General features: G+C 44.5%; 1 protein-coding gene across 1 annotated transcript in view; it reads left to right on the top strand.

The window, feature by feature from the left end:
* The window catches only part of LOC120049073 (dedicator of cytokinesis protein 4-like), a 110,049-nt gene that overhangs the window by 3,030 nt on the left and 84,876 nt on the right, over positions 1 to 22,143 (top strand). Inside the window, exons 2-8 of the mRNA XM_038995322.1 lie at positions 4,423 to 4,506; positions 7,542 to 7,582; positions 7,883 to 7,938; positions 8,853 to 8,949; positions 9,511 to 9,659; positions 10,210 to 10,294; positions 20,416 to 20,567. Of these exons, the coding sequence (XP_038851250.1) occupies positions 4,423 to 4,506; positions 7,542 to 7,582; positions 7,883 to 7,938; positions 8,853 to 8,949; positions 9,511 to 9,659; positions 10,210 to 10,294; positions 20,416 to 20,567 (664 nt within the window). The remainder of the gene's footprint in view (positions 1 to 4,422; positions 4,507 to 7,541; positions 7,583 to 7,882; positions 7,939 to 8,852; positions 8,950 to 9,510; positions 9,660 to 10,209; positions 10,295 to 20,415; positions 20,568 to 22,143) is intronic.

The following is a 22,143-nucleotide window of genomic DNA, read 5'->3' as shown; positions in this document are numbered from 1 at the left end:
GTCATTTTCTATTACGGTATCTTTACTTTTACTCAAGTATGACAATTGGGTACCTTTTTCCACCACTGGATACTCTCTGTACTAAGAACCGACTATGTATGTTCGTTGTCTTCTCTGAATATTCTGTCTGGTACATGAAACCCAACTGTTTCATATTCTTTTAAAGTAACCTTTCAAACGATGTTGTTGTTATGCCTACCACACTCAATCGGAAGCTACTTACCTTTTACATCTAGTATGGTTTGAACACATACCTAGCGAGCTGTAAACCTGGTATTGCTTGATAAATTCAGTATAACCTGTGAAACCCAGTGCCTTTGAACACAACTCAACAAACTACACCAAAGCATGTCTGAACCAGTGGTCTGCATCATGTTCCTATAAGGAGCTTAGAGGGAGACCGACAAACCAACTGTAGGATCATTTGACAGGCCTAGACTCCAAAATGGCAGCCTAAAGCACATGTAAGCCTAATTCACACAAACACTCTTTGTACTGATCTGCCTGCCTTTCCCCATCCACCCAGGGCAGAACACTGAGAACACAGTACATAGTCAGTCTTGTCTCTGGCTTTGGACTGCCTTAGGATTAGGGCAAGGTGAGAATCGCAGTCACACGTGGGTAGATTACTGGACGTAAGTGCGACTAAGTCTCCACTTTGGCTCAGGAATGGAGCATAGTTACCTACTTCCCTTTTGGACATACAGTTGAAGACGGAAGTTTACATACACTTATGACTTGGAGTCATTAAAACTCGTTTTTCAACCACTCCACAAATTTCTTGTTAACAAACTATAGTTTTGGCAAGTTGGTTAGGACATCTACTTTGTGCATGACACAAGTAATTTTTCCAACAATTGTTTACAGACACATTATTTAACTTATAATTAATTCACTGTATCACAATTCCAGTGGGTCAGAAGTTTACATACACTAAGTTGACTGTGCCATTAAACAGCTTGGAAAATTCCAGAAAATGATGTCATGGCTTTAGATGCTTCTGATAGGCTAATTGACATCATTTGAGTGAATTGGAGGTGTACCTGTGGATGTATTTCAAGGCCTACCTTCAAACTCAGTGCCTCTTTGCTTGACATCATGGGAAAATCAAAAGAAATCAGCCAAGACCTCAGAAAAATAATTGTAGACCTCCACAAGTCTGGTTCATCCTTGGGAGCAATTTCCAAACACCTGAAAATACCACCTTCATCTGTACAAACAATAGTATGCAAGTATAAACACCATGGGACCACACAGCCGTCATACCGCTCAGGAAGGAGACGCATTCTGTCTCCTAGAGATGAACGTACTTTGGTGCGAAAAGTGCAAATCAATCCCAGAACAATATCAAAGGAAGATGCTGGAGGAAACAGGTACGAAAGTATCTATATCCACAGTAAAACGAGTCCTATATCGACATAACCTGAAAAGCCGGTCAGCAAGGAAGAAGCCACTGCTCCAAAACCGCCATAAAAAAGCCAGACTACGGTTTGAAAATGCACATGGGGACAAAGATTGTACTTTTTGGAGAAATGTCCTCTAGTCTGATGAAACAAAAATAGAACTGTTTAACCATAATGACCATGGTTATGTTTGGAGGAAAAAGGGGGAGGCTTGCAAGCCAAAGAACATCATCCCAACCGTGAAGCACGGGGGTGGCAGCATCATGTTGTGGGGATGCTTTGCTACAGGAGGGACTGGTACACTTCACAAAATAGATGGCATCATGAGACAGGAAAAATATGTGGATATATTGAAGCAACCTCTCAAGACATCAGTAAGGAACTTTAAGCTTGGTTGCAAATGGGTCTTCCAAATGGACAATGACCTCAAGCATACCTCCAAAGTTGTGGCAAAATGGCTTAAGGACAACAAAGTCAAGGTACTGGAGTGGCCATCACAAAGCCCTGACCTCAATCCTATACAAAACGTGTGGGCAGAACTGAAAAAGCGAGTGCGAGCAAGGAGGCCTACAAACCTGACTCAGTTACACCAGTTCTGTCAGGAGGAATGGGCCAAAATTCACCCAACTTATTGTGGGAAGCTTGTGGAAGGCTACCCGAAACGTTTGACCCAAGTTAAACAATTTAAAGGCAATGCTACCAAATACTAATTTAGTGTATCTTCTGACCCACCGGGAATGTGATGAAAGAAATAAAAGCTGAAATAAATTATTCTCTCTATTATTATTCTGACATTTCACATTCTTAAAATAAAGTGGTGATCCTAACTGACCTAAGACAGGGGATTTTTGCAAGGATTAAATGTCAGGAATTTGAAAAACTGAGTTTAAATGTATTTGGCTAAGGTGTATGTAAACTTCCGACTTCAACTGTTAGTCTTTATATCTCAAGTCTGAAGGAGCTGTTGTCATATAAATTCATGGATCTCAGTCATAGTTCTGTTCAGGACTTTTATTTAAGTTTGTGACTTTTATCCCAGTTCCTGAATTCCTGTCTGTGTGTCTTTTTTCCCCGTTTCCTGCGGTCTTTACGTAATGTCTAAGTTAGTTCAGCATGAACGAGGCTGCCTGGTCAGAAATAGGAACAGCCATTTGCCCACGAGTAGATGTGTGTCACAGCAGAGCAGAGCACAGCTTGTGGTGACTGAACTCCTGCCTCAGACCAAGCCGACTGGAAATATGGGCCTTGCCCCTGTGTGACAGGTTCATGTACACATATCATACCAGTGCGGCTGTGGTTTAGCTATATTTGTGTGTGAAGCTTTTTTATACCCCAGTTCATATTTTTCATTACGCTGTGGTGTGTGTAGGTGCCAGGCTGTGGACTTCCGTTTGAGCTCTATCTCTTCTCTCTCTCCCATTCTTTCGTTCCTGTGTGTGTTTGTGTGTGCGCGTGCTGTCCTCTCTCTCCTGCCTTTAAGGAGGCACTTCTCTTACTCCCCTGGAGAGGAAATAAAAAATCTATTCCCCGCTGAGTGAACACCTTACAAGTGCCAACATCTCTGGAAAAGAGCCATGGCAGTTAGCAGACAGGCAACAGCTGGGGAATGGTTCATGAGGAAGTGATGCAGCTCTATCAAAACTCTACTTCAAGCTGCATAATTTAGTACACTGCAGCTGGAAAATTCTACTTGTAAAATTCATGCATTAGACTTGATGTGTTTACCCCCCCCCCACCCATGCGCCCCATGAAATGAAACCCTCTCCAAACCCTTGCCTGACTCGAGTCTTCCCAATTTCCTTTTTTTTCTCTCCACAATTTCGTGGTATCCAATTGGTAGTTACAGTCTTGTCTCATCGCTGCATCTCCCGTACGGACTCGGGAGAGGCGAAGGTCGAGAGCCGTGCATCCTCTCAAACACAACCCAACCAAGCCGCACTGCTTCTTGACACAATGCCCGCTTAACCCGGAAGCCAGCCACACAAATTGGTCGGAAGGAAACACCGTACACCTGGCGACCGTGTCAGCGTGCACTGCGCCCGGCTCGCCACAGAAGTAGCTACAGCGCGATGGGACAAGGACATCCCTGCCGGCCAAACCCTACCCTATCCCGGACGACGCTGGGCCAATTGTGTGCCACCACATGGGTCTCCCGGTCGCGGCCGGCTGCGACAGAGCCTGACTCGAACCCAGAATTTCTCGTGGCACGGCACCACTCCGGATGCACTTGACTCTTCCTCATTTCCATGTTGTAGTACTAACCCTATTAGTTTCCCCCCCGAGTGTGTCAGTGTGTGGCAGCTTGGAGAATTCTCTGAGTGCTGCTGTTGTCATGTCCTGTCTCTCAGAACCACAGAGAATGGCATCTGTCGACACTCCTCACTACTAACCCAGCTATTAGACGCTGTTAGACCAAAGTACTCTGTGCTGATCGACTGAGATCTCTCTCTCTCTCTCTCTCTCTCTCTCTCTCTCTCTCTCTCTCTCTCTCTCTCTCTCTCTCTCTCTCTCTCTCTCTCTCTCTCTCTCTCTCTCTCTCTCTCTCTCTCTCTCTCTCTCTCTCTCTCTCTCTCTCTCTCTCTCTCTCTCTCTCTCTCTCTCTCTCTCTCTCTCTCTCTGACAGTGCTTCTCATCAGCGAGAGTCCTACTCTAAGCCTCCTCAGGCGTTGCCTCCCTCCTCTATAAGAGCGCTCCTAGCAGAAAGACCCAGGATGACATTATATTCCCAGCTTATTTTCCCTCCACTTCAGCCTGACGCCCAGAGGCGTACTCAATCTACCAGCAGTCAGCGGGCTATTCTCTTCTCTCTTTCTCTCTGCCCAGAGAACACTAGAAACAAATCACCGCACGGCTTCAAAGTCAAGACAGTTGTGCTCGGATTCAATTCTAGTGACATGAAAAGACAGTGTTTTTTTGGGGGGGGACTGTGTGTGTGTGTCGATTTGGTGTGTGTGTTACCTACTTACACACATAAAAATACACACAGGTATTAAAGTATGTATCTTCTATTGTGTTTCAGTGCTGGCCAGTTTCCGAGGGACGGTCCAGCATGGCTTGCCATTGGAGATTGGGGACACGGTGCAGCTCCTGGAGAAATGTGAAGGTAACTGATAACCTCTACTCATTTCACACCCATATAAACCATGATCCCCCCTTCGAGCTTCACAGACTCCCAGATGGGCTGCTACTGCTACTTGGGCTGTAGTCAACCTTTGAGGTTGGGCCACTTTTCCTTCCCCAGTCTGTCCCTCCAGGAGTATTGTGTTGTACATGAAATGTTAATAGACTTTATTATTTTTTTGTTGTTGTATTTGATGAGATTGTGGAGGCTCTCAGTTTGCTACTGTTTCCTGTGCCGCGAGAGGGAGAAGACTTTGGTTCCTGCTTCCCGCCCACATTGAGCTCAGAGCGTGTGTGTGTTTGCTTGCCTTAGACACAAAGAGACTGAGAGCTTGTGTGTGCTTGCTTGCCAGTGTGTGTGTCCCTGCTTGCTGGTGTATTGCGAAGGAGTGTGTGAGCCTCGGGGTCAAGGCCGAGGCACTCACATTCACACACCAAGGTTCATTTTTGACATAGTTTCAGACAGAGCAGAGCAGGCGCCCGTCACACATTCCTGTTTCCACCCAGCTTACTTACACAGCATTGACGCAACCTTCCTCCCTTCTCAGAGTGGCACAATCTCACTTCCTGTTGTTGCTCAAGGCCAGACAGACAGATGACAGATCCGTCTGAGATAGCTGATGATGCATTCCAAACTCACCCAAGGAAATTATCTGACATCTAGCACACAGCCATGCATTCTCCATAGACAAACATTGGCATTAGAATGGCCTTACTGAAGAGCTCAGTGACTTTCAACGTGGCACCGTCATAGGATGCCACCTTTACAACAAGTCAGTTCATCAAATTTCTGCCCTGCTGGAGCTGCCCCGGTCAACTGTAAGTTCTGTTATTGGGAAGTAGAAACGTATAGGAGCAACAGCGGCTCAGCCGCAAAGTGGTAGACCACACAAGGTCACATAACTGTATCCCAGAATGCTGTAGCGCGTAAAGATCGTCTGTCCTCGGTTGCAACACAGCAACGTCAGCACAAGAGCTGTTAGTCGGGAGCTTCATGAAATGGGTTTCCATGGCCGAGCAGCCGCACACAAGCCTAAGATCACCATGCGCAATGCTAAGAGTCGAATGGAGTAGTGTGAAGCTCGCCACCTTGAACTCTGGAGCATTGGAACCGCGTTCTCTGGAGTGATGAATCACGCTTAGATATCTGGTAGTCCAACGAATGAATCTGGGTTTGGTGGATGCCAGGAGAATGTTAACTGCCCCAATGCATAGTGCCAATTGTAAAGTTTTGTTGAGGAGGAATAATGGTTTGAGGTTGTTTTTCATGGTTTGGGCTAGGCCCCTTAGTTCCAGTGAAGGGAAATCTTAATGCTACAGCATACAATGACATTCTAAATGATTCTGTGCTTCCAACTTTGTGGCAACAGTTTGGGGAAGTCCCTTTCCTGTTTCAGCATGACAATGCCCCCGTGCACAAAGCAAGGTCAATACAGAAATGGTTTGTCGGGATCGGTGTAGAAGAACTTGACTGGCCTGCACAGAGCCGTGACCTCAACCCCATCGAACACGTTTAGGATGTATTGGAACGCTGACTGCGAGCCAGTACTAATCACACAACATCAGTGTCCAACCTCATTAATGCTTTTGTGGCTGAATGGAAGCAAGTCCCCGCAGCAATGTTCCAACGTCCAAGTTGAAAGCCTTCCCAGAAGAGTGGAGGCTGTTATAGCAGCAAAGGGAGGACAAACTCCATATTATTGCCCATGATATTGGAATGTTGACACCTGCTTGACGAGCAGGTGTCAACATACTTTTGGTCGTGTATGTGTTTGGTTTGGAGGAAGGGAAGAAATAAAATATGTACCAGTCCCCACAACTCAAAGGCAAGACAGGCTGCTGACAAGAATGTCTATCTATTCTGTACTAAAGAGGAGAGGAGAGGAGAGGAGAGAGGAGAGGAGATACGTTACTATAAAAAGAGCTTCTGCCAGTGCTGGTACTGTGTCATCAAGTTGCTACTGTAGTGTGATAGGTAACATACGACCGCTTCTTCTCTGACACTCTGGCCAATCAAAAACTAGAAAGAGCTCTGAAAGAAAATGCCTAGCAGAGGTTCTTCAGGAGGCAAGACCACAAGTCAGTGGCAGCAGTGAGGCTCATTCTCACCTTGGCTCTAACACTCTCACCTCTAGCACTGTCACAGACAGGTGTTGGACCGAGGAGCACATTATGACCTTAGGTTACTAGTACTACTTACACCCCCCGGTGCTAGTTACAGTCCCTGGTTCTACTTACACCCCCCGGTGCTACTTACACACCCCGGTGCTACTTACACCCCCCCGGTGCTACTTACAGTCCCTGGTGCTACTGACACCCCCCGTTGCTACTTACACCCCCCCGGTGCTACTTACAGTCCCTGGTGCTACTGACACCCCCCTGGCTCACCAGCCTGGCCGGTGGCCACAACAAACACTGTAACACCGTGCCTGGTAGGCTGCAGTAAACAGTGCCGTGACAGAAACTGCCTCCCGTGTTCCAGCTGGCCGTTTTGTTTTACAGCTCGGCAACTCTACGACTGGTGTGGTTGGAGCTGAAGTGGCGATGCTTCAGTAACCCGAGGTCTCTGTCCCAAATGGCAACCTATAGCCCATAGGGCTACAGTAGTGCACTATAGGGACTAGGGTGCCATTTGAGACACAACCCCAGTCATTTGTTTGGCAGTAATAGGCAGACATTACTTAACCAGACAGCTCTTTCTCTCCTACTCTCCACTCCCATATCAGATGCTGTAGAGATGGAATGAAATTGATTATTTGATGGTTGACATTTTAACTGAGAGCGCAGAAGAGCCAATCTACAGAATCATAATAGGGCTGCTATCTATTAGTTCAGTGGACACACACACACACACACACACACACACACACACACACACACACACACACACACACACACACACACACACACACACACACACACACACACACACACACACACACACAATTTGATAGAAGGAAAGATAGCGGGTCTGAAAGTCACGGTGACACGATGAACATGTTGTTTTTGTCTCCTCAGGCTGGTACAGGGGGTTCGTCCATAAGAATCCAAATGCCAAGGTAGGTGAGACTATTGTGTGTGTTATTGAGGATGTCAGTGCAGCTGCTATTTTCAGATTCAGAAATATCAGCTCTCTGCTTTGATCTGAGGGCTGTGCAGCAAGCAGGTCAATAGGGCGAGGCTCATAGTTTAATAATGTCAAGTTGACACATGCACACACACACATACACACATGAATTTGTATTGATTATATGCATCATTTACACTCGCTAACAGAATGTGTTCATGGTAGTGTCGTTTAATGATACAGTTAGAATGACATTCGCCATTCATTAGCATGTTTATTCTCTCCCCCCCAGGGTATTTTCCCATGCACTTACATTCACTTGAAGAACGCCCATATCAAGAACAAAGGGTAAGTAATGAGTGTATTGTGTGTGTCTGTTTCCGTGTGTGTGCGCGCGTGTGTGTCTGTTTCCGTGTGTGTGCATGTGTGTGTGTCTGTTTCCCTGTGTGCGCGCGCGCGTGTGTCTGTTTCCGTGTGTGTGCATGTGTGTGTGTCTGTTTCCGTGTGTGCGCGCGCGCGTGTGTGTCTGTTTCCGTGTGTGTGCATGTGTGTGTGTCTGTTTCCGTGTGTGCGCGCGCGCGTGTGTCTGTTTCCGTGTGTGTGCATGTGTGTGTGTCTGTTTCCGTGTGTGCGCGCGCGCGTGTGTCTGTTTCCGTGTGTGTGCATGTGTGTGTGTTTGTTTCAGTGTGTGTCTGTTTCCGTGTGTGCGTGCGCGTGTGTGTCTGTTTCCTTGTGTGCGCGCGCGCGTGTGTCTGTTTCCCGTGTGTGTGCGCGCGTGTGTGTTTGTTTCAGTGTGTGTCTGTTTCCGTGTGTGCGTGCGCGTGTGTGTCTGTTTCCTTGTGTGCGCGCGCGCGTGTGTCTGTTTCCCGTGTGTGTGCGCGCGTGTGTGTCTGTTTCCGTGTGTGTGCATGTGTGTGTGTCTGTTTCAGTGTGTGTCTGTTTCTGTGTGTGTGTGTGTGTGTGTGTGTGTGTGTGTGTGTGTGTGTGTGTGTGTTTGTGTCTGTCTCTGAGAAGGCAAACAGCCTTATTAGATCAGCCAGTCTGGAAGGTGAGGGAGGTTTATGTCATACCTGTGGAAAGGAAACTTTAGATAAACATTAGATTTACGTCATAATAACAGAACAGAGGTTGAGTGCTTCTTCTATCAGCCTCTCATAATGACACTGCATTATTATCTGTGTGTGTGTGTGTGTGTGTGTGTGTGTGTGGGTATACTGTTGTAATTTGATGTCCCTCTCTCTTTCTCTCTCTCTGACCCACAGGCAGTTTGAGACTGTCATCCCCACAGAGGACTCTGTTATCACTGAGATGACATCCACCCTGAGAGACTGGGGGGCCATGTGGAAACGGCTCTACGTGGTAAAGAGTGTTCAACCCACACATGTAGGAATGCATGCAGGAATTCGCACAGACTTGCATGAGTTTACACATACACACATGCATGCAAACACACACACGCACACACGCATGTATGTGCATGCACACACCTCCTGCAGAGAGAAGAATAGACCTGGGAATACCTTTCAACTAGTGGGCAATGTGTTTCCCCTGCAGCAAACAGTGGAAGCTTTTTTTCTGCTTATTAATTACTAATCTTGCTTGTGTTTGTGTCCCTAATAAATATATGTGCTTGTTCGACGGAAAGTATTTATTTGTGATTTTTTATGGAAGGCTGACTTTCTGGCCCCAATTTTTTTTTTACTCTGAAATCTCGCTCTCTCGCTCGCTCTCTCGCTCGCTCTCTCGCTCTCTCTCTCGCTCTCTCTCTCTCGCTCGCTCTCTCGCTCTCGCTCTCTCGCTCTCTCGCTCTCTCTCTCGCTCTCTCTCTCGCTCTCTCTCTCTCTCTCTCTCTCTCTCTCTCTCTCTCTCTCTCTCTCTCACTCTCTCTCACTCTCTCGCTCTCTCGTTCTCTCTCTGTAGAAGAATGAGGGGGATCTGTTCCATCGGTTGTGGCACGTAATGAATGAGATCCTGGACCTGAGGAGACAGGTTCTGGTTGGTCACCTCACCAACGACCGCATGAAAGACGTCAAACAGCACATCACTGCCAGGTTGGACTGGGGAAACGAGTGAGTAGTGGAGAGAGAGAGAAACATTCCTGCGTCCCTCTGTCTTTGAATGTCACACTCCCTCCCCAGGCACATGCTGTGCTCAATCAGTTTCCGTTCCCCTTCAAACAGACACACCACGCGTTCAAACAGACACACACACTTTTCATTTTGTATCAAACAGACACACACACCAACACTCCCCACCGCGTCTCTATCTCCCGGGCAGAAGGGATAAAACGACACCCGTCAATCCCTTGCTGTTTGGTGTGGACAGACGACAGACGGCTCCCCCTGCCTCTCCTTGTCTTATGCTTTGAAAGACTTATCTATCCCTGGGAGATTGGAGAGCGTGTGTGTGGGTACCCATCTACGCCTCTATGTCCCTGTGAGACATAGCAGACTTGCAGTTCTGTCAAGTGTGTCCTTTCTGAATGGTTTGATGCACTGTCGTGTGTGTGTGTGTGTGTGTGTGTGTGTGTGTGTGTGTGTGTGTGTGTGTGTGTGTGTGTGTGTGTGTGTGTGTGTGTGTGTGTGTGTGTGTGTGTGTGTGTGTGTGTGTGTGTTCCAGACAGCTGAGTTTGGACCTGGTACCCCGCAGGGAGTTCAGCATGGTGGACCCAGACGAGATCAGCGTCACAGAACTCTTCAAACTGGTAAGTTATATTCCCAAAACCAGGCACACTTGTCTGAACACTGTTCTCTCGTTACTCTGTATTGCCTACTCACTATTGTCAGGTGCTAAATGAACCGAGTAAAAACTCACGGACGATTAGTAAAGCTCAAACCAAGTTTATTCACCCAAAGGGCCAGACAGCTGAACGGACAGACATGTTTCCACCAGCACAAGTATTTAACCCTTCCTCCTCTGCTGAGTCTCCTTACACATCTAAACATCCAATACACCTCTGTTGCTAAACAAAACTTTAGTGATATCTGTTCTTCCTCACTTCATCTGACCTGACCTCTGCCCAAATTCCTCACTTCTCTATCATGTTGACTTGTACCTGACTGTGGCCATTCTCCTTCCCATAGGATCCCTGATGTCTGACAATAACAGATTCTGACAGAATGTAAACGTTGTACATTCACCTCTCTCAGTGACATGAATAAGGATACTTCATATTTTCAAGTTTAGAAGTCAGAACCCATCAGTATCCTCATCAATCCACTGTCCACTATACCTTTCTCTAGCATTAGCCACATAGCTAGCCCTTGTGACTGTTGAGTGTGTGGCAGTATTCTCCTCTGTAATTCAGCTGTGTATTTGACTCTTTAAGGCTGAATAAAGGTACATAAGAGTCTCCCTTCGCCTTTCCCTTCCGCACTCTCCTCCCCAGGCAGCGCTTTTCCCTCCACAACCCCACCCCCATTTCCGTCTCCCACCCCGTAACCATAGCAACCGCATCCCCTGCCCGATACTCCTATCCTGACGTGAGATGGCTTTTTCTTTCCCCACACAATGTAATTGAGGCACTTAATCCTTTTTGATAAACAAAGACGTTACATGGGGATGAGAAAGAGGGGGGTGAGGGATGAGAGAAATAAAAGCTGAATGCATCTCCATTACAGCGTGTAGGATGTGGAAAATTACAGTAATTCCTTAGTAACTGAGACGGAAGATACAAAGGGGGAAGAACCAAACAATTACTGTTGTCGTCATGGATGCAAAACAATAATAACATCGCCATCATCATGACAACAGCAGCAGAGAACCCGTTTAATTTGTTTGGTGACAAAGGCAGATCTTTATTTGTGCCCCTCCGCATTGTGTGGCTTTATTAAGTTGCAGATAGGGCTGTTGCGGTGACTGCGTTACCGTGACACCGGTATGAGTCAGGACTGCAGTCAAATTCTATGTGACCGTTGAGTCATGGTAATCACCTCTTATGTACTCTGGACATGTGTTAGTAGGACCCAACTCTATAATGATCATCAGGTCGCTAATGGCCGGGTACTCAGGACTCTATTGTCCCTCTAACCACTCTGACATCAATGCAAATGGGTTTGAAAATCACATCAAACACATGAAAACAGTATGTGCTTTTAAAACTCACCTCACTGTGATGATCATTTTGAAGAAAGATGTTCAACAGCAGGTTGAAACTGAGTGTAAAATATGGTCATTGTGGATGTTGTTTCAAAGCCTAGCACACCGAAATGGAAAGTGCTTTCTATGGTGATGATTAATTCAAAACATCCATATGCGTATTAGAGGTTATGCATATGCGTAGGCCTATAAATGAGCCCAAGCCCGAGAAAAAAAAAAAACTGATTTAAGATATCTTTGGTACATAACTTCTCTAGCCTAAATTAAAAACATTCAGAGTTACCCTACATTATATTGAATTTTGTATTTGGTTTTGAATAGCCTAGTAATAGGGCGCTTTTTATATTTTCATAATGAATAGGCTGATGCATTACCTTAAGCTACAGAAAATCTCATCACTGCGTTTCCATCTCCTCCCCTCTCTCCTTTCTTCAGCGCCCAGAGAGAGGAGCTGTCAACAGTTTAATGAAATACTGACAGGTGTATAAAATCGAGCACACAGCCATGCAATCTCCATAGACAAATATTACTGTAGAGCTCAGTGACGTTCAACATTGCACCGTCATAGGATGCCACCTTTCCAACAAGTAAGTTCGTAAAATTCCTGACCTGCTAGAGCTGCCTCGGTCAACTAAAAGTGCTGTTATTGTGAAGTTGAAACATCTAGGAGCAACAATGGCTTAGCCACAATGTGGTAGGCCACACAAGCTTACAGAACGGTACCGCCGAGTGCTGAAGCAAGTAGAGCATAAAAATCGTGTGTCCTCGGTTGCAACACCCACTACCGAGTTCCAAACTGCCTCTGGAAGCAACGTCAGCACAAGAACCATGGCCGAGCAGCTGCACACAAGCTTTAGATCACCATGCGCAATGCCAAGCGTCGGCTAGAGTGGTGTAAAGCTTGGACTCTGGAGCAGTGGAAACACGTTCTCTGGCAGTCCGACGGACTAATCTGGTTTTGGCAGATGCCAGGAGAATGCTACATGCCAACTGTAAAGTTTGGTGGAGGAGGGATTATGGTCTGGGGCCCTTTTTCATGGTTTGGGCTAGGCTTCTTAGTTCCAGGGAAGGGAAATCTTAACGCCATACAATGACATTCTAGATGATTCTGTACTTCCAACTTTGTGGCAACAGTTTCGGGAAGGCCCTTTCCTGTTTCAGCATGACAAAGCCTCCGTGCACAAAGCGAGGTCCATACAGATATGAGATTGGTGTGGAAGAACTTGACTGGCCTGCACAGAGCCCTGACCTCAACCCCAACGAACACCTTTGGGATGAATTGGAATGCCGACTGCAAGCCAGGCCTAATCGCCCAACATCACTGCCCAACTTCCTTAATGCTCTTCTGGCTGAATGGAAGAAAGTCCCCGCAGCAATGTTCCAACATCTAGTGGAAAGCCTTCCCAGAAGAGTGGAGGCTGTTATAATGCCCATAGTGTTGGAATGAGATGTTTGATGAGCAGGTGTCCACATACTTTTGTTCATGTTTTGTATGTTTCGTTCGGAAAACATGTTACTATCGATGTTCCTGAACAGATTTCACTTGATTTCCCAAATGAAGCACTGAGTAGCTGCAGGAACAGGGTTGGAGAGGCCATGGCATACAGAGCTTGGACAGAATATCACCTGTTGTGCAGTGATATAACCCCAGTAGCCTACCCAACATGGGACGAACCAGCGGGAAAGTGGCCTCCATTCGCTATTCGAGTGCATACGGTCTTTTTCCTCTTTTCCTGCCCATTTGATAACGGGCCATTTCTAAATCTAAACAAATGTTAGATAGTAGTAAAGACAATATTAAATTGAGAATAGTCTGATGGGTGAAATAATGATCACTTGATTAGAGCTGGAGAGAACAATGTGACGTAAGGAACAGAGCGCAAGCTTTTTTCGCGGCTTTCTCAAATCGTCAACAGCCTGCAGTCGTATCATGCAGCCCATATATCTTTTGATTTCTAAGGCATTCTAAGGTCTGTATCATTCACAATTAAAGTTGTCAAGTACCTCTAAATCTAGCATATAGGACCTGTTTCAAATTCACTTTTACGCTCAACATAGCTACTTCGTATGTGCACTCTAACTCCGGAATGTGAAAAATATCCTTTCTATGTTACTCAGCTAAGTTCAATTATAATCTTCTTACTATAAAATCACATAATATAAAATAATGGCATGGGACTTGTAAGCTTGTCTTGTCAGCTAAATGAACAAGCCTACAGCCTATGGCATGAAGCATAGTCAGATAACATACAGTAGGGCAACATATTCTATTCTTCTGAATTCATTTTCTTCATACTGTATCATGTTTCTCTAGACCTGCCTAAAATAAATAATGGATGTATTGTGATGGTGTATATTCAATTGATTTACTATATATATTTTTTTACTGTAGATGTTCCAAAGGCACACGCATCAGCAGCTTGTGTGTGTGTGTGTGGAGGCCTGGAGATGCTAATTGTGTTTATGTTAATTAACGGTCAATTACCGTGAGACCGCAGTCTTTTGCCTGACAATAACCGGCAGACAAAATGACATGACCGCCACAGCCCTAGTTGCGGATGAGTGCTTTGCAGGATTAACCTTGTGTATGTACAAGGAGATGAGGAGATGTCATGAGGAGATGAGGAGATGTCATGAGGAGATGAGGAGATGTCACCAAGCTCTACAGTTACTATAGGTGTGCACTGTAAACAATGTGTATTTGGATCATCCTAAAAAAAAATGCGGCACTAGTTACAAGTAAATGAGTTAGGTTAAAAAAAAAAATAATAATAATAATAATTTGTTCAAATCAAATTGTATTTGTCACATACACGTGTTTAGCAGATGTTATTGCGGGTGTAGCGAAATGCTTGTGCTTCTAGTTCCAACAGTGCAGCAATAGCTAACAAGTAATATATAACAATTTCACAACAAATACCTAATACACACAAATCTAAGTAAAGGAATGGAATTAAGAATATATAAATATATGGATGAGCAATGTCAGAGCGGCATAGACTAAGATACAATAGATAGTATAGAATACAGTATATACATATGAGATGAGTAATGCAAGATATGTAAATATTATTAAAGTGTCATTTTTAAAGTGACTAGTGTTCCATTTATTAAAGGGGCCAATGATTTCAAGTCTCTATGTAGGCAGCAGCCTCTCTCTGCTAGTGATGGCTGTTTAACAGTCTGATGGCCTTGAGATAGAAGCTGTTTTTCAGTCTCTCGGTCCCAGCTTTGATGCACCTGTACTGACCTCGCCTTCTGGATGATAGCGGGGTGAACAGGCAGTGGCTCGGGGATTAGTTGTCCTTTTTGGCCTTCCTGTGACATCGGTTGCTGTAGGTGTCCTGGATGGCAGGTAGTTTGCCCCCGGTGATGCGTTGTGCTGACCGCACCACCGTCTGGAGAGCACTGCGGTTGTGGGCAGTGTAGTTGCCGTACCAGGCGGTGATACAGCCCGACAGGATGCTCTCAATTGTGCATCTGTAAAAGTTTGTGAGGTTTTTAGGTGACAAGCCAAATATATGGTTCAGTGTAAACTGTTAGATTTTATTATTAACAAACCTATATTTAAAGTTGCAACCTATTTCTTTCAACATTCAACTTACTTTTATCCTTTTGTTAAACCTAATAAATAACTATCATTTTTTTGCAATTATGTCAATTATGGCCTAGAAGGCCAGCATCCCGGAGTCGCCTCTTCACTGTTGATGTTGAGACTGGTGTTTTGTCGGTACTATTTAGTGAAGCTGTCTGTTGAGGACTTCTGAGGCATCTGTTTCTCAAACTAGACACTCCAATTTACTTGTCCTCTTGCTCAGTTGTTCACCGGGGCCTCCCAATCCTATTTCTATTCTGTTAGAGACAGTTTGCGCTGTTCTGGGAAGGGAGTAGTACACAGCGTTGTACGAGATCTTCAGTTTCTTGGCAATTTCTCGCATGGAATTTCTCAGAACAGGAATAGACTGACGAGTTTCAAGAGAAAGTTCTGTTTCTAGCCATTTTGAGCCTGTAATCTAACCCACAAATGCTGACGCTCCAGATACTCAACTAGTCTAAAAAAGGCCAGTTTTATTGTTTCTTTAATCAGAACAACAGTTTTCAGCTGTGCTAACATCATTGCAAAAGGGTTTTCTAATGATAAACTTGGATTAGCTAACACAACGTGCCATTGGAACACAGGAGTTGTAGATATTCCATCAAAAATGATCAGTTTCCAACTACAATAGTCATTTACAACATTAACAATGTCTACACTGCATTTCTGATCAATGTGATGTTACTTTAATGAACAAACCCTTTCTTTACATAAGACTTTCACATTAACTGGTTACAATATTGTAACCAGATGGTGACCAGCTCTTTAAAATCACATTACTTATGCAGATATTATTTAATAATCCTGTACAGTCATTCTGGAAAGTACCTTTTCCTCTCATGGCTAACTATCAGGAAGAGCTTATATTCATGAGCTCACCTTGAGTGACAGCTCTTTGAAACGTCTATGCCAAGCAACTTGGATGCAGTGTTGCAGTAAAAATCACCTCAAGCTAAATTGGTGATGCACAAAACAACTCAAGCAACATTGAAATTGCATCAACGATATATATACTGTATATATATATATATATATATATATATATATATATATATATATATATATATTTGCCTCTCCCATTTGGCATGTCTTTTGTGCTGCGTTTCACAGCAGCACTGACAAGCAGCACTGACAAATGTGTTGACTTGACAGCTGTCAGAGTTTTGAACGACCCTTCACCCCCATTTGTTCCATGCTGACTGAAGACCTAGCTAGCCAGTATCTAGCTAACACCAGACACAGATAACATGGGAAACATATAAGTATATTTGCCATAGGTAAATAGGGTAAACTTTTAATTATATTTGCTAACACCCTACAGTAAACATTTGGCACCAGTAGCTGTCGAAAAATGAAACCATGCCCATCTGCAAACACGCCTTAGGTAAGAGAATATATCATGTTACCATTGGTGTATTAAAATGGGCTCCCAAGTGGTGCAGGTCTAAGACACTGCATCTCAGTGCAAAAGGCATCACTGCAGTACCTGGTTCAAATCCAAGCTGCATCACATCTGGCTGTGATTGGGAGTCCCATAGGGCGGTGTACAATTGGCCTAGTGTCGTCCAGGGTAGGCCGTCATTGTAAATACAATTTTGTTCTTAACTGACTTGCCTAGTTAAATAAAGGTTAAATAAAAAATGCCACCTTGTCCCCTTAATAATGAATCAACAGGAGGGGGCCAGTAACTTTATGATCAAATTTGATCAATGTAGAAGCAACAGTAATTCTTCATACCTTGATCAGATTTCCTTCAAATATCCTTCAATTTCGTTATGATTCAGTGCTGGCAGTGAACATATAATCATAAAAGAAGAACATGTTACCTGGAATGACATTCACACTCACGGGTGGCCAAAAGAACAAACAAAGTCACACCCCCAATAGGCCACACCTCCAGCTCTTCTGATAGGCTGCTGCTGCGACATTGCTCCCACCGCTATGCAATACGCTTGAGGTGTTGAAAGTAATTTAGAAGCTTTCATCCAAATCAGAAACTGATATTGATCTGTCAAATAATTAATTTGATTTCAGACACAAATGTAATAGAATACGGTGAATGAACCAAGGCGTAATTTTGGATCATTCCACTCAGAAAAAGCACTTCAGATGAACAACAGTGCCGTTCCTCTTTTTACAGTCAGTATTAGAGAAAGAAACTAAGGTGCACTTGTCCAACAAAACACAAATGATTTGCATCAGAGCGTGAGTGTTCGGTTAGATGATGTCTTCAAGAATACTTGGTGGAGCATGGCGCTTGGTTCGATTCCCAGGACCACCCGTACGTAAAATGTATGCCTGCATGACTGTAAGCCACTTTGGATAAAAGCGTCTGCTAAATGGTATATTCATATATGTTATTTCTTTATTGTGACCCGATCTTGGTGATAAAAAACACCATTTATTATACTATATTGTGCCAACCTCTCAACTCGTAATTCAGATGTGTGTTTAGGACCCCTGAGCTGTAGGTCAGAGAGCCCAGAGCAGAGCAGGAACAGTAGGGCTCGCTACACTGTCATACTGAACAGTGGTGATGGATAGTTCAGGTTTACCTAGGTAAACATACTGTCTCCAGTTAGCACTAGCACACATGGAGATGGCATGGAGAGAGTAACCTGTTTCACACTATTGTGCCGACCTGAACCATACTGGTCAAGGATATTTTCTTTTCAGATTGTCCTTTGCCGCACGTTTCACGTGATAAAGGCATAATGGATGGATCCGTATATACTGTAGCCTTGATTATGTGATCTCTTAAGAATCTCAGTAGGCTGTATTTAACTCTCTCTCTCTCTAAAGCCCAGGGACATTTAGACTGTTACAATACTTGTTTCTGTTTCACGCTACTTACTCGAAAATATTACATGGTGAACCTGGTCCTCTGTAGCAGCTGGATAGTGAGTTTGATTACAAAAACCACCAACATGTAAAAACTATGCATGCATGACTGTAAGTCACTTTGGATAAAAGCATCTGCTCAATGGCATAATCATCATATATATTATGAACAATATTTGAACGGTTTGAACGGTTGACTTATAATACTACACTACACTAGTTCCCCTCCTGTATTAAGTGAGGCAGAGACAGTCACGTAAGACATTGTCTCCCCGCGGTTGCTTAACGTACTGCGTAGTTGAGACAGAGAAGAAAGCTGCTAATGAAATTCTACCAGTTGTCACATAAGCCTATTCATTCCAGATGAAACTAAACTGGGAGATTTAACCCTGTTACGTGAGCCCGCGGAAAACAGAACGTCTCAATGCCTGCTGGTGCCCCCTCTCCTCGCCTCTCTTCTCCTCCTCCTCCTCCGTCCCAACATCTTCCTCTCCTCCACCTCTTAGTCCTTATCCCTGAGAGAAAAGTGAAGATGAATGCTGGGCAGGCTTCGGCAGGGACTGTAGCAACCATCTGATGGAGTGGGTGAGTGAGTGGGTGAGTGAGTGAGTGGGTAAGTGATTGAGTGGGTGCGTGCAAGGAAGACTTGGACTGGGTCCTAGCTCGATGTTTAGTTGTTTGCCACACGTCCTTCTTTTGTCCTTGTACTGGGCACCAACACAGACAATGACTAAGGAAGATGAGAGTTCATTCTTTTTCACAGCAGTGAGCTGTGAATAATCTGTATGAAGGCGTCAGCATGCCTCAGTTCGGCTGGCGGGTAGCCGAAGTCGGCTAGGCGAACCGAACGAGTGTGCTCGAATACTCCCTTAACAGACATTCGCTTGAAAAACAAGAAAAAAGCGTGAAGAGTACTCTTTGTCCATTTTGAGATACCGTAGACAGTATACACTTCCTCAAAAAAGTCAGAAGGTAACTCAAGAAATCTGTCAGTAATTTTACGTTTTTGCTGAGATCTTAGTCGAGCAATTTTACATCTAACTAAGATGTTTGGTGCAGTATTTCTAAATAAGAAAATGTTAGTGAAAACTAGTCGTCTCTCGTTGAATGACATCAAAGACTTGCGTGCGTGCGTGCGCGCGCAAATGAAAGACATATCATTCCTTTGAAGCACTCTGTGTTGTGACATTCTTCCTATAAAGGTGTAAATGGCGTGTGTGTGTGTGCATTTCCTTATGCGTGTGTGTGTGTTTTTTCTACAAAGAGGGCAGCATATTAACTGAAACAAATTAGATTTAGGCGACTATTAAGGAAGCGTGCTGTGAACGTGCAGCCTCTGGAATTAAATGGAATACGTAACATGTTTTTGGGAAATAATATGCATAGCTTTAACACAGCTTGACTTAAAGGGCCAATCAGCAGTTGAAACAATAAAAAAGCATTTTCCCCACCACTGTTTTGGTAAAAAAGGTGATGGATGGGTCGGGAGAAATGATCTATGGATGGAGGTACTGACCATCTGTGATATCAAAATGATATTTTTAACCATGTTTACAAACATTGGAATCCAATAAGTGTTCTGGTGGGGTGTGACAGTTAAACTAAGCTCCGGGGGCATTTCTAAGTTATATTCTTCAAGAATCAATGGGAATCAATGGATGTTTCAACTGCTGATTGCCCCTTTAATGGGATTTGGAGCGATAGGTTGAAAATGCAGCATGAATCTGAAATTACCTCGTTCTCTTTACCTGCTCTACTCAACCAGTTGTAAAGCGCTTTCCTCAACTGAGATGAAAGGCAAACGCCAGAGTAGACAGAACAGCTTAAAAAGCCAATGCTGCCGTTTATTTTCACAGAGCTACTGTAGGTCCACTTTGAAGTGTTTAATTCAAGTCAAATTAGATCATAATTTTTTTTTTTATGAAGGTCAACGCTGAATAAATCAGTTCATTGAAAAAGGGAAAGTGATTAAATTGTGTTCATTTCTGCACTCAGAACCAACGATAAGGCTGTGTCGAGATGCTATAATAAAAGACCTGTGTTTGAACCGGCTGATGACCACCAGGGTTTTGACATGTCTAATCCTGTGTGCACACATTACAGAGCGCTAGCTTCCTGTCTTCATGACATCCCTAGTTCCGATAATAAACGACCAGTAGACCCGTGTTTGCACCGGCTGATGACCATCAGGGTTTTGACTTTTTCCGACCCGTTGACGATAACGCGCCACTGGACTAGACTGGTGTTTGCGCCGTCCACATGATCTCTGATCCTGTTTGTCCACACTACAGATGGAGCACCGTCACCGTAAGAAGGAGACTCCGGTGCCGGCCAGCACGCACCACCTCTTCGTCCACATGAAGAGTCTGATGAGCTCCAACCTGGGAGAGGAGCTGGAGGTGTTCTTCCACATCTATGACGGCAGGGAGAACAGGCCACTCAGGTAAACGTTGCAACCGCTGTGACTGTATGTTTTGATACTAACACGGGTATACTACTTAGAATGAAACACTGTATTGGGCATGCGTTCTCAGTGATGTGCTACTATCGCTATGTTGTTGACTTTGAAGTGTGTGCTCAATGTGTAACTTATAGTATGTGTGTCTTGCATCCGCTGGCGGCTGCCCCAAATCAAATTCAAAGGGATGAACACATTTTGTGTTGTGTTTTATTGTATTGCATTATATTTCTAAGTAGGTAGGGTAAGTAGGGTCTCATGATGTTGTTTTGAAGTGAACAGGATTGACTGACCTCTGACCTTGTGTTGGGGGTCTTTGCAACTAACAATGGAATTACATTTTTAACCAGTTCTGGCGTCTAGCAACCAGTCTATCGGTTGTGTTTTCCCCCTTGACCTCCATTGAGGCTACCACACTTGTAGCCAATCCTATCGGACTGTAATGCTGCGTCACAATGAGCTGTTAACTGGTGGCATGGTTGAAGTGGGTAAGGCCATGTTCCTTTCATCTGACTGTAAACGCAAGTCTGTCTCAAAGCCACGTCACTGGGTTTGTTTGCGGTTGGCCGTTGCTGCAGGTAGTAGTTATGAGGGAGGCACACGGGTGATTACGTGTGAAGGAACACCACACACACACACACACACACACACATCCACACACACTCATAGTGGCCCGTTGGTGAGAAGGCTGTGTGAATTAACGTCACTGTTTCCTCTGAAGAGTTGAGTGTGTCGTGAGTCAAAGGGAAGAAATTCCATTTCAACTCGCAAATGAATCCATTCATCAGAAAAATAAAAGGAAGTGTGAGAATAGAGGCTCAAGCGTCCTCTTTCTGTACAACAGTGTCTGACGTCTGTACCCTGGTGGCTAACATGATAGAAACTAGGCTGATGGTGATGGGATGAATGCTTCAGCATGTGCAACAGAGACGAGAAGCCAAGTGTATCTAGTCCACCATTATTCATACACGGTTATTCGTAGGCATCGATAGACTGATGTCCCAGAATTCATTGTGGTGTCTGTCGTCCGGGTAACTGTCAATGGATGTTGCATTGTTGTGTTTCATCCTCCCGGAAGCTTTTCATCCTATAGTTAGTCGCTACACTTCTTCCCCTTGTGAGTGTTGCTGTGACTACTTATCACATGAGAGAACATATATTTTCACCTTCTCTGCACAAGGCTGTGTTGATGGCGTGCTTTGTCTGCCTGAATGTCGAGAGTGTGCACTGGGGAATAAGAGCAGTTTCTGAATAAAATACCTACCTGCACAGAGTGCCAGTGGTACTCACTTTAAAAAGGGGCCTATTTAAGTGTGCTCTCTTGGCTCTCTAACTCACAGCTCTGAAGTCCATGATAATGAAGGCACTTTTTTCCCCTCCACTTTCCCAGCAAGCAACTTTGTCACAGAGTGTATAATTAGCTTTAACGATATTATCTTAATTTTCGCTCCAACCAGCTCTCTCTCGCTGTCTTGCTCGCTCTCTCTCTCTCTCGCGCGCGCTTTCTTTTAAAAAGCTTGCCACTAAGTACCTGTGCCCGGTAATTGGTCCTTAATTGTAA

This window comes from Salvelinus namaycush, chromosome 6 (genome assembly GCF_016432855.1).
Source record: "Salvelinus namaycush isolate Seneca chromosome 6, SaNama_1.0, whole genome shotgun sequence".
NCBI classification, from domain to species: Eukaryota; Metazoa; Chordata; class Actinopteri; order Salmoniformes; family Salmonidae; genus Salvelinus; species Salvelinus namaycush.
The sequence above is the reverse complement of the archived record's forward strand: the minus strand, read 5'-3'. Positions and strand labels throughout refer to the sequence as shown.